At 39.7% G+C, this 12,395-nt stretch overlaps 1 protein-coding gene across 4 annotated transcripts in view; it reads right to left on the bottom strand.

Moving 5' to 3' along the window:
• The window catches only part of LOC133475409 (vitamin D3 receptor A), a 76,004-nt gene that overhangs the window by 18,634 nt on the left and 44,975 nt on the right, over positions 1-12,395 (bottom strand). For all 4 annotated transcript variants that reach the window (XM_061768212.1, XM_061768221.1, XM_061768230.1 and 1 more), the window contains 2 exons: positions 8,147-8,294; positions 6,594-6,724 (listed from right to left, as the gene is read on the bottom strand). In XM_061768212.1, the coding sequence (XP_061624196.1) occupies positions 6,594-6,724; positions 8,147-8,292 (277 nt within the window). In that variant the 5' untranslated portion in view covers positions 8,293-8,294. The remainder of the gene's footprint in view (positions 1-6,593; positions 6,725-8,146; positions 8,295-12,395) is intronic.

Here is a 12,395-nt window from a genome sequence, read left to right as displayed (position 1 = left end):
GCGTACGCCAGCCATGAAGTTGGAGTGAGGCACCGCACAATTCCACGGTCATTTCACTCTTGATACATCTGAACTTTGCTGTGAAAAAGAACGTACGCCACGTTTTTGTGCGTACGCACCTTTTGTACATGAGGCCCCAGGTCGTTTAAATAGACACATTGCTCCATCTTATGATCGTTTTTTTAAACTCGCTGATCGGCCCCAAAAGTCCTGATCGTGTAAAGCCTAATGTTAATTAGCCCCACTGTTTAGTAACAGTGGAGCGGAAGTGCAGAACAGCCAACTCACAGACACATTTTCAAAATTAGGCAGATAATTAAGATTTCCTTGGTTTGGTTTTACACATGACTCGATGGGTTGGCAGGCATTCCAGAGACCTAACAAACAAATTACATTTTCTATAATGTCCCCTTAAAAACAAAACGCTTCCCTTTTCACATCTGGAAAAAAAAAAAAACACGTGCATTTACCACAGTAAATAAATGCTATTGTTCACACAAACAGTTAACTATTGAATTCATTTGAACTACGTTGTTAACTTCTCAATGCAGTATTAAAGATAACATTTACATTTAGACAATAGAGATTAGTACCACAAATTATTCATTTCTTCTTGATTTTTGTCGCATTTTGTTTTAAGTGAGATATACCAGTATATATTGCATGTTGTCTTTTTTCTCAGAAATATGACCCACAGTTATAGGATTATTATTATTTTTTTTTAACTTTTAAATATTTCATTCTTTTTAGAAATGTATGCCATTATTGACCCACTAACTAATTTTCCAACAGCACCCCCTTTGGTTAGCAGACGAATAGGTCTGAATTGGTGAATGTCAGTCTCGTCATTATCACTGTTTCCCCAGGGAATTGCATCTGCTGTGAAGATAAAGGGAAATCCGGAACGCCTCCATATTGCTTCAAGACGAAGCAAACCACACGCAACAGAACCTTGTTACATAAACACTGTCGAAAAAAAAGTCAGTCAAAGGAGAATCGATAAATCATGCTCATCCCACTTCTGACAACTTGGTGACATTACATTCTTTTGGGTTAATAATAATTATACATTAAATTTTGTGCATTGTGCTCATTTTCATTCATTCATCTTCCGTTCCACTTCTCCTCACGCGGGTCGCGGGCGTGCTGGAGCCTATCCCAGCAATCTCCGGGCGAGAGGCGGGGTACACCCCGAACTGGTCGCCAACCAATTGCAGGGCACACAGAAACAAACAACCATTCGCACTCACATTCACACCTACGGGCAATTTAGAGTCTTCCACACAGGCGAGGCCGGGATTTGAACCCCGGTCCCCAGAACTGTGAGCCAGATGTGCTAACCAGTCGTCCGGCGTGTCCATTTTCAGTTAGATCTAAATTATTCTGACAATGACATCTTGTGTCAATTGTCGAGCCCCTGAAAATAGAGGCCTCCCATTTTTGCTGAAATAAATCAAAGCTGAAACTCACCTCTTGATTGTTTTGTTTCCATTGTGGAAAGCTCACAAAAAAACAAACAAACGTGTGTCACTGTCCAAACCCTTAGAATTGTAGATACCTTAAAAAAGATTGAATAATCCTACTTTTTGCCCCCTGAATGTGTATTAATATTTTGCATTAAAAGATTTGGCTGTTCATTTTCAAAATATATAACCACACATACTGGAGAAGAGAACAGACAATAGTGACATATCCGTTTTTGTTGCTTAAGGACTAGGGTTAAGGTTTGTTTCGGTTGTTTTGGCCTGTTTTAAATGTCATAAGCATATTTTTCCTGCACGAAGGTGTGTCATGTCTTCATATGGTTCATACAGCTGGCGTTGGATGTTTAAGTGCCTTTTGCCTTATTCATGTGGCGGGAAGAGTGATTTAAACAGTGTTTATGGTTACTATTTTAGGTTGGACACGATGAAGGGCTCTCTGGGGAAATTGCTAGCATTGCATGCCATTTCCGCATGTCGCACAGCGTTGACTTTTGAATCTTATATGCATGACTCTCACCATTCATAACAGACTGCAAAATAATGAAATAAAATAAGAGTGCCTGATAGAATGGCACTACACACAAGGAAATTAAGTTCCGATAATGTCGACATGTCATATGTCTATTGATTGATCGTTAATGTTTGGCATTATCATGTTGACATTTATCCAGACATCCATCCATTTTCTGTACAGCTTAATTATATCAACAAAATTATGTTCGTCTATTGCTTGATCATTAATGTTTTGGGGTTATTACGGTGGCATTTATATCAACAAAATGATTAATGGATGGATATTGCATAACACAGTTGAAGTCGCTGTGACATGCACAAAGTGAGAAATAGCATGAGGTAAAACTTTTACTTCAAGAAAAGCTAACCTAACCCGAAAGGAATGTCATTAATGGCTGTAGACGAAATAGCTTCCACCGCTTTGAACACAAAACTAAAGTGCCTGTCTCTCCGAACATGTGCTCTTTCCGATTATTGGTGAGCGGGAGGTTGGCTGGGAAATGTGGGCTAGTGGATGCGACTGGTGCTTGTAGAGTTTAAACTGACCTAAAATAAAAGCAATTATAGTTGGAGCATTCGCATTCAATGCAACAGAAAGAGAAGGGCTCTGGCGAGCTCGTCAATCCGGCAGGCCTGTGGGCACAGTCTCCATTTAAACAATGGTGGACAGAATACATTGCTGCTTTTGACCATTTCTAGGAATTGTTCTTTTTGAGAATGACCGCACAAAATACAGCTTTTAACAACAACAACAAAAAGGAAAACCATTTGGGTTTGTCAGTCATAAAAAAAAAGCTATATTTGCACTGATCTAAGGTCAAAATCTCGTGGCTAATTGAGCCTATCTACCTGCTGAGAAAGAGAAGTTTTTTTTTTTTTTACTTTTAATAAAGAAGCCATTATTATCCTGTATCGTCACTGCTCAATACAAATAGTGTGGATCACATTTCTGTGTTTTGTTCCAAGAGCAATAATGAACTTTTTCTACAGCTAAGTATTGTATTAAAAACCACCACAAACAATGGCTTTAGTACGGAAATTCTCCCTTTTCACAATCGTCACTTTATGCTCAATGTTTAAGATACAGACTGTGTCCAAATGAAAACCTGTTTGTATAAATGTAGAATAATGTTTTTCTCTTTGAAAATACATCAGCTTGGTACCTTTTGTATGATGAATAGGTACTCTGGAAGTAAATATGTCAAATAGTCTAAGTAACTAAAATTAAATGCCCTTTAATTTGAAAGGTTCTTGATTGGCCCTTACCACATCCCTCAGCCAAGTTCCGTAACACGTGGCCTCACAGTTTTTGCATACTCCTTAGTAAAGGTAAACATCATTAGCTTGACTAGGTAATCATGTATCAGACAATTACACATCAGTGCTTACCATACAAAGCTACTAGAAATACTGTAGACAGCCAGGCCCTGGCTCGATGGGTCTAGTAGTCGCTTTAGGGAGTAATGCACTGACCTCTGAATGCCTCTTCCCATATTATCATTTTGACTCTCTGCCACAGTGACTGATTACCCATGATGTGCTCAAGTGTGTAGACAGACAGCATGACCACCAGACAGACCATGACTGCCAAAAAGAGCAAGACCCAGAGCCATAAGGGCACAGCTTACAAAGATATGAGGTGGCCAGTCTGTTTGTCAGCTGAAGACAAACTATCCTACTTGCTAAAAACAGACCATTTTAAACTTGAATTCTATTTTTGGATTTGGTTGACGTGCAAGTAATATTACTATTTTAAATTGTGAGTCAGAATACTGTGTAAATGATTGACGAAAAGGAATAAAAGTCACTAACTGACAAATAAATTGTGAACATTTGGCATAGGCAATAATTATTTTGGGTTCAGGTCTTGCTATTTTTACTAAACTGTTTTCCTGAAGTCTGTAAACAAATGATTGAAGTGGCTTTTGAATGACTGCACTCTGGGCTCTAGAACCACAGAAACAGCGTTACATAACCACATGATGTGGATGTCAAAAACAAGAACACCAACAATTTGGCGACACAGCCTTTAAAGGCTTCTGAAAGAATCTGGCCGCCTAGCTTATTTGGTTTTCTTCTCTTTTGACCTGTCCTCATTATTTAGACTTTGCCATCCAAATTCACCCATGCAGCCTCATGCCAGCAGCACACACTTAAACCACTCCTTGTGGCACTGGTGAATAGGTACCGTTCGGTCAGTGTTTGGCTATGCCAGGAACATGTTTTAGCCAGTCGGTCTGTCGCCAAGATTGAGCCCACGACTGCATTGTTTAGGCACTGCTTTACAAAACCAAACCAACATCTTGAGCAGCCCAAAGCACTTAATTGGCAAAAGAAACGTTTACCATTTGTAAAGTGACTAATTGGATGTGGTAATGTGCTAGCCTCAACAGGAGAACTTCAGGGGAGGGCTACTCTGAAGGCGAAAAATGAAAGCCAGGACAAAATAACAATGAATCAGCACCATGAATAGCCGTTACCCAGTTAGCTAATTTTAGCAGATCTCCCAGTATGTAGTTTAACAAACAAATCAACAGTGCTGAAAACGTAATGTCGTTGGCATGGGTGATGAACAGATTTGCACGTGTTAGACTACATGTTATTTCCAGTCACAGCAAGGCCAAAATTCATCGGCCTTGCTCTTTTTCGAAAGAGACAAGGACGGGGTAACACCTTGGAGTGGAATTTAGCCATAGATTTCGGATAATATAACATGGGATAACAAATTATTATTATTATTTTATTTTATTTTTATTTTTTTTAAATATGATTTTCTTACTAAAATCAATTACATTTTTGTGATATCAGTTGTTTTTTTATTCAGGTCTCATCTGAGAGGTTTTCACGTTTTTTAACACAGTTTATTCATCAAATGTTACATACAATAGTAGTAGACATTGATAAAAGTAAGTAACCTTCTGAATGTTGGTGTACTGCGTTTAATTTCTTACAAGGATTTACACCCTCCTCGGAGAGCGCACCCCAGGTTGAAAACCCCTGATGTAAAGCGTAGATACGTGTAGATGTAAATAAAAATGTAAAAAGAATATGTGGCCATAGTTAAAAAAAAAAAAAATGACCTTATTGAGCAAAACCACCGTGAAATTTGGATTCAGCATCAAAACTGTCCCAAACAGCAACAAAATCTCAAACTAATTTGTTGTTGCAGTGTAATTACTTTATCATAGGGCTATTAGAGATGTACATGCGTGTTTGCGTGTGCGTGTGTGCCTGTCCAGGCAGATGAAAAGCCCTCCACCGCGAGATAGTATTCAATCACTGCGGTGCGTTTACCCACTCACAGCTTCATTCAAATCTCAGGTTTGGATTAATTTGATATAGCACTTGTTAGACGCACAACATTCGAGCAACTTGAAAAGGTAACACCAGTGAAACAAAAAGTGTCTATTGCGAATTCTTTTGAGCACACATACTGTGCCACTTAAAATAAACAATAGAAAATAATCCACACAGTTGGAGTACTTATCACTAGATTTGCAGCCCTTTTCTGTGGTCGAAAATGTGTTGTTTGGTTACTTAATGAAAAGGCTCAACCCATTAATCAATTGGATAAAGCATGTGTCATTTTGGTCATGCCTGAAGAGTTTCGATTTGAAATGTTTGCATTGCTCTATGAGATGGAAGAACCCAGGAAAAAAACAAAAAAAAACACTACAACTGATGAGCGGAATGCAAGGTCCGTTTTGTTTAGACTCCCCCTCTCTGAAGACGATGTTCAGAGGTAATTGAAAACAAAGACGTTTATGGCAAAACAGCCGAAATGTTTGGCAAACTCATGATACGTACTTTCATCAAAACTGAAGAAGAAATGTTCACACTAAAGAAAAAAAAGAAAAAAAAGAAAGGACCGCAATAACCACAGTGCTTCTCATTTCTGCCTCTCTAAGCCCAGGATTAGGACACCCAGAAGTACTAACAAAAGAGTTTTTGCCACTGCATTACTGAAGAATGTTTACAAAACTGTGCTGCATCTTCTAGTGAATAACATTCAATAGCTATAATTGTGTTTCTATGAAGGCAGAGCACTTTTGTTGATTATTCCCTCTACGTACACTTTACTCTGCTTCCTTTCATCACTCTCATAATGTCCCTTACTACTTGTCACGGCAAGCGGTTAACATAGCTAAATTCAGACCTCATCTCCAACGACTGTTGTAACTCATTCGCTCTAGCAAGATAGAATTATATTTAGATCTTTTATTCATCCATATAGTATGTTCTTCCCATAGCGTAGCTCCGATTGTCCATCTCTGTGCTTCAAATCAGGTCCATTTACACACTGCATGATTCTATTGATGTGCTGTATCTGAATAGCTCCCTACGAATGTCTAACTATTAGATTAAATGTCATGCAGGCATTAAACCCCTTTGTTGATAGAGGCAGCTAACCTGAAACCTTTTAGCCAAATGTAAACAATAACGTACACTAATATAAATTCCAGAGAGACAGGGCAATTCAAATGCTGTCATGAGGTGACGTGAAGTACTTCATGTGGACTCATTTCTTTACAGTGAAAGAAGGCACATGTTCTGTCTACAAGATACTGTGCCAACAAGTTAGAGAGGTGTGCTCACACTCTTTCATCATGCCAATGTCAATGCAGCGCTTGAGACGACAGGCCTGGCAGTGACGTCGGTTGTCTTTGGTGATGGTGCAGCTTCCGTTGAACGGGCAGGTGAAGGCGGCTTTACGCTTCATACTGCGCCTAGCCGAGTGAAACATGAGATTGGTTACACTCATAACGGGTCATTTATTACCTGTTGTGGTTGAATGTTACAGCAGGACTATCCATCCATCCATTTTCTGAGCCGCTTCTCCTCACTAGGGTCGCGGGCGTGCTGGAGCCTATCCCAGCTGTCATCGGGCAGGAGGCGGGGTACACCCTGAACTGGTTGCCAGCCAATCGCAGGGCACATAGAAACAAACAACCATTCGCACTGCACTCACAGTCATGCCTACGGGCAATTTAGAGTCTCCAATTAATGCATGTTTTTGGGATGTGGGAGGAAACCGGAGTGCCCGGAGAAAACCCACGCAGGCACGGGGAGAACATGCAAACTCCACACAGGCGGGGCCGGGGATTGAACCCCGCATCTCAGAACTGTGAGGCTGACGGTCTAACCAGTCGGCCACCGTGCCGCCACAGCAGGACTAAAACTATGAAATTTAAATGAACCGTTATATAGCTTTTGTGAAACATTATTATCCGTATCGATGGAAATAAGACCAATGAGTGAAAAAGTTGGAGTATCTGAACAAGTAGGTGAAAAAATGTAACTCTTGAAGATACTGATGAATAATGTAGCAGAGAAGCAGAAAACAACATCAAGATCTGTTAACAAAAAAGGTAAGCACTCAGTGATAAAATCAAGGTTGGGTTATTATCCTCTATTACATTAAATCCAGATAAGGCTAGCTGTTTATTATGTTCAATTATAGTTTTTCCAAGCAACCCACAGTTTTATAGAACTACTTGTGGACAATGGTAAACATCCATGGGCTAGAAGAGTTAGAGACTTAGGCTGTGTTCACACCCAAAACCAACTCTGGTGCAATTGCGCTGATGGTGTTCTTCTCTGTTGTGTTTGACCAGTATAATCCGTCGCCTGGTGTGCAATAAACTCACTAACACAGTCTAATTAGGTTGTGACTTTACATGGTTTTTTTGGGAAACTTTGGTCAGATGACAAAAATGCCTGTGTAAATGCCAAGCGAACCGGACCGAATGTGTGCATCTTTTTCTACAGTCAAAGTTCATACACAACCTAAACTATTTTAACTGGGATTTACACCAGGAATGGATGTTTTACTAAGCTCAGCTACGCGGAAAATCAAGGACCGAGAGTTAATTGTTAACAAATAATAATTATTTATATAATAATTTAAAAAAATAACAGACACTCTATTACAATTAAACAGTTGTTTCACACGGAGAACCAGTTGAGACTGAATCAAGAGCACCTCTGCTGGTTGCAGTCCAGTACTCCATTCCATTTGTCCTCAATTGCTTCAAGACATGATTAATCAACACTCAATTCCACAATTATAAACAATCATTACCATCAAACCCTGATTCATGCATTCAAAGTGAACATTATGACATGAATAGTCCATCCTCATGACTGACCTGAAGAAGCCCTTGCAACCTTCACAGGTCATGGCGTTGAAGTGGAAGCCAGTGGCCTTGTCGCCACAAACCCCACATATCCGCGGGGCGTTGCGATCAAACTCATCTGGTCCTGCCACCGATGTAGTAACCGTCATGGGCTCCATCACTGTGGAAACCAAGAGAGAGAGAAAAAAAAAATTGTTGTTCTACTGACAACTGAGCTGTTAAATAACTAAAAGCTAGCATGATGAATGTAATAACAAAAATGTAAGCATGGGGCTGGTCAGATGATCCTATGTTTTCCCCCTCTTATAAAAACAGGTGCTTGGCTATTAGCATATTAAGTGTGACCAAGTCTCACAATACACCTGCTCCTGCCCGAATGAGTCAGCAGAGACAGGTGTAAACACGCAATTGATGCTTTTTTTAAAAGCTGGAAGCACAATCGATAATTCAATGGTAAAAGTCGAAGAAATATAAATAAAAATGGATTATATTTTGTCTTTAATAATGTTTCCTCATCTATCTAAAAAATAAAGACTGGGAACTTTAATGGGTATGCATTTGCGCTTAGACAAAGGGAGAATAACCCTTATTTACTAAGTTGAGCCTTCAAATACAGGCAAACTAAGTACCTAGGATTTCCAATTTGCTACATCCATCGTTTTAAGCATTTTAATTCAGACTTTGCTTGAATGAACATAAAAAGACATGGTCCAAGGGTTAAAATGAGGGAGAGTTGGATCGTAAGAGCCACATGGGTACAGTTGCAGTCAAATACCTAGGATTTCCAATTTGCTACATCCCTTGTTTTCAGCGTTTGAATTCAGACTTCGCTTGAATGAATACAAAAAGACATAGTCCAAGGGTTAAAAAGACGCTAAGTTGAATCGTAAGATCCGCATCGCTACAGCTGCAGTCAGATGACACGATCTTGGCACACCGTTGACATCATCATAAATAATTTGTTCGTGAGAGAGGGAGGAGTCATGCGAGGAGATGAGCAAATGAGGGCAAAGAAAGGAGGAGGATTCACGCTATGTACTTGCGTGCATAGCGGTCACGTGGCTGCTGGATGCAGCTGACATGCATCAGAGCGTCCACTGATGCATGTCAAACTAGGACAAAGACATAAGAACAACTGGTAAGGAAGGAGGTGGAAGAAGTAAAGTTGTGGATAAATATAGTTGTGGATCAGTCTGCAACTCTGCATTACCTTTCATTATCTAGTAGTTCTTGAAAGTATGTACATATTCTATGGCCGAGATAGCATACATCAACTTTTCTGTTCTGCTTTGCACCAACCTCCCCTGTGCCACTCTAGGCCAATCAAGTTACTGTCTTGCATTTGTCTTGTGCTCCAGCTATCATAAATCTGATGTTCCAGTTTGTAAAACACACATAGCCCATGAGCTGCCTTTGAGCTCCAGCATGATGGGACCCTCTTTTCCATATTTGGACACACTCTTGCAACTGAAAAGCCATCTTTTCAAACTGGCTATTGTCTCATATTTACTACTGTTCAGTCTGAGGTCTGCAATTTGTGTTGTTGTTTTTTTTCCCTACAAACGTTATCCTGTACCTCATGTTTTCATTTGATGTTTTCTTTCCTAATTATTAGGGTTGGGCATCGTTTGAATTTGAGCGATTCCGGTTCAGATTCCGGTTCCTCGGTTCGATTCCAGTTCCAAACGATTCTCGATTAAGATTCTTTTAGGGGGCCGGGTCAAAAAAGTTTGCATGGTTTAAATAAAGGGTGTCCAAATTATGAACAGCCATTTTCTTAGCAGACCGCACGCAGCATAGACTAAAATGAACATTTGACACTAGGTTCTTTATTACCAGTATCAATATCAAACCTATGAACTAAAACGCAATGTGTTTGGAACTAACCCAATGGACTTAATATTCATTAATTAATGTTTCAGCTAAAAGTTAAACATAGCATTGTTAAAATAGTTATTGTAACAATGCTATATATAGCTGCTCCTGTATTCTGTTTCACCACGTCAAATGGTTTATATGTGCAAGGTTTAACTTGACTTCTTGTTTTAAGCTTGTAGCCTTTTATTTTGAAGGGTACGCACCGGAACTCAGCATTTTGGCACACGGCCCCGGTGATTTTTTTTTTTTTTTTTTTTTTTTTTATAAATGGAACCAAATGCTATAACATGCTGATTCCTTTTCCTACCCACCAATGAGGCACCAGGTTAGTGTTTGTGATACTGTCAGACAATGTTTACGTGAATTTTGTCCCAATTCATTGTGATGAAGCTACGGTGAAGTTTTGTGCGGGTACCATCAAACACCCATTACTACACTTATGTTGTCACTAACACAATGAGACACTCATGCTAAAGTTGTAAATTTATCATACTGAAGGTGGGTTATCATGCAGACTAAAAACACTATAATTGATTTGCAGACTGTAAAATAACAGTTAGTATAGCTTGGGAGAATTACAGTGAAGCCTCCAAAGTCAAACATAATCAGTCTAGTGACGATGGTTGCCTTCAGGTTGCTACAATTCAAAAGGTTTTTACCCCATTACTAATCATTTTAAGTGAATTAATTTGTTCCAGACTCAGACTGTTACAATTACAAAACCTTTATTAACTGTGCAGGCAATGTTTTAAGTAAATATATAAAACTAAATAAAACTTGAGCACACACTTTGAAGAAACTTGACAGACACTTAATGAAGTGGCAACAAGGTGCTTGTAGAAGCCTTGTGGTATCTTCTAGGAATTGCTGGAATGAATACAGTAAGTGTTGAAATTAAAATTCGTACAAGTAAGGATATTTCACTGTAAAAATGTACAAAAAGGCCTAAATTATAAAATAGCATTTCAAATCGGGACACAGTTGGTTGTGAAGACCCCTCACCTCATCATTCAACTGCCTCTCTTTAAAGCTCAGTTGCAGTAGAAGCCCATTACTGTATAGCGCTCAGTAAGAGGGCAACATAAGAAATGGCATATAGGGAAGTAGGCCCTATAGTGAGCACAATGGGGAACATGGCCTACTTTTAAAACCAGCTGCCTCAGACAGGGCCTCACTAACAGCCCCCACTATAAACTCCAATAAAGCCACGCCAATGCTTTACACGCACGCCCTCAAAACACCAACGCATAAAAAACAAGCTGTCATTTATTATTGTCAATGTTACGGTTAATGTAACCTCTTGAGGCCTCGAGGAAGGTGTCATTATTGAAATGTAGTATTTTCACGACGATAAGGCGCACCGTATTAAAAGGGCAGTCTCAGCTACGGGATCTATTTCTGTATTTAACACGTCCACCTTCCTCTATATAAGCAGCGTGTCGGCAGGAAATGCTCCCAGTCAGTCAAGCAACAACATTTACAGATTTTGGAACTCGGTGCACACATAAGGCACGCCGCATTATAAGGCGCCCTGTCCATTTAGGAGAAAATTGAAGACTTTGAAGTGTGCCTTATGGTCGTGAAAATACGGTACTTACAACACCAATTCCAATGAAGTTGGGACGTTGTGTTAAACATAAATAATAACAGAACACAATGATTTGCAAATCATGTTCAACCCATATTTAATTGAATACACTACAAAGATAAGATATTTAATGTTCAAACTGATAAAATATTGTTTTTAGCAAATAATCATTAACATTGAATTTCATAACTACAAAGCGTTCCAAAAAAGGTGGGACAGGTGGCAAAAAAGACGGAGAAAGTTGAGGAATGCTCATCAAACACCTGTTTGGAACATCCCACAGGTGAACAGGCAATTTGGGAATAGGTGGGTGCCATGATTGGGTAGAAAAGGAGCTTCCCTGAATTGCTCACTCATTCACAAGCAAAGATGGGGCGAGGTTCACCTCTTTGTGAACAAGTGCGTGAGAAAATAGTCGAACGGTTTAAGGACAATGTTCCTCAACGTACAATTGCAAGGAATTTAGGGATTTCATCATCTCCGGTCAATAATATCAGAGAATCTGGAGAAATCACTGCATGTAAGCGGCAAGGCCGAAAACCAACATTGAAAGCCCGTGACCTTCGATCACTCAGACGGCACTGCATCAAAAACCGACATCAATGTGTAAAGGATATCACCACATGGGCTCAGGAACACTTCAGAAAACCAATGTCAGTAAATACAGTTCGGCGCTACATCCGTAAATGCAACTTGAAACTCTACTGCGCAAAGCAAAAGCCATTTATCAACAACACCCAGAAATGCTCCCGGCTTCTCTGGGCCCGAGCTCATCGAAGATGGACTGACGCAAAG

This window comes from Phyllopteryx taeniolatus, chromosome 1 (genome assembly GCF_024500385.1).
Source record: "Phyllopteryx taeniolatus isolate TA_2022b chromosome 1, UOR_Ptae_1.2, whole genome shotgun sequence".
NCBI classification, from domain to species: domain Eukaryota; kingdom Metazoa; phylum Chordata; class Actinopteri; order Syngnathiformes; family Syngnathidae; genus Phyllopteryx; species Phyllopteryx taeniolatus.
Note: the sequence above shows the minus strand (reverse complement) of the source record. Positions and strands in the feature narration are given on the sequence as shown.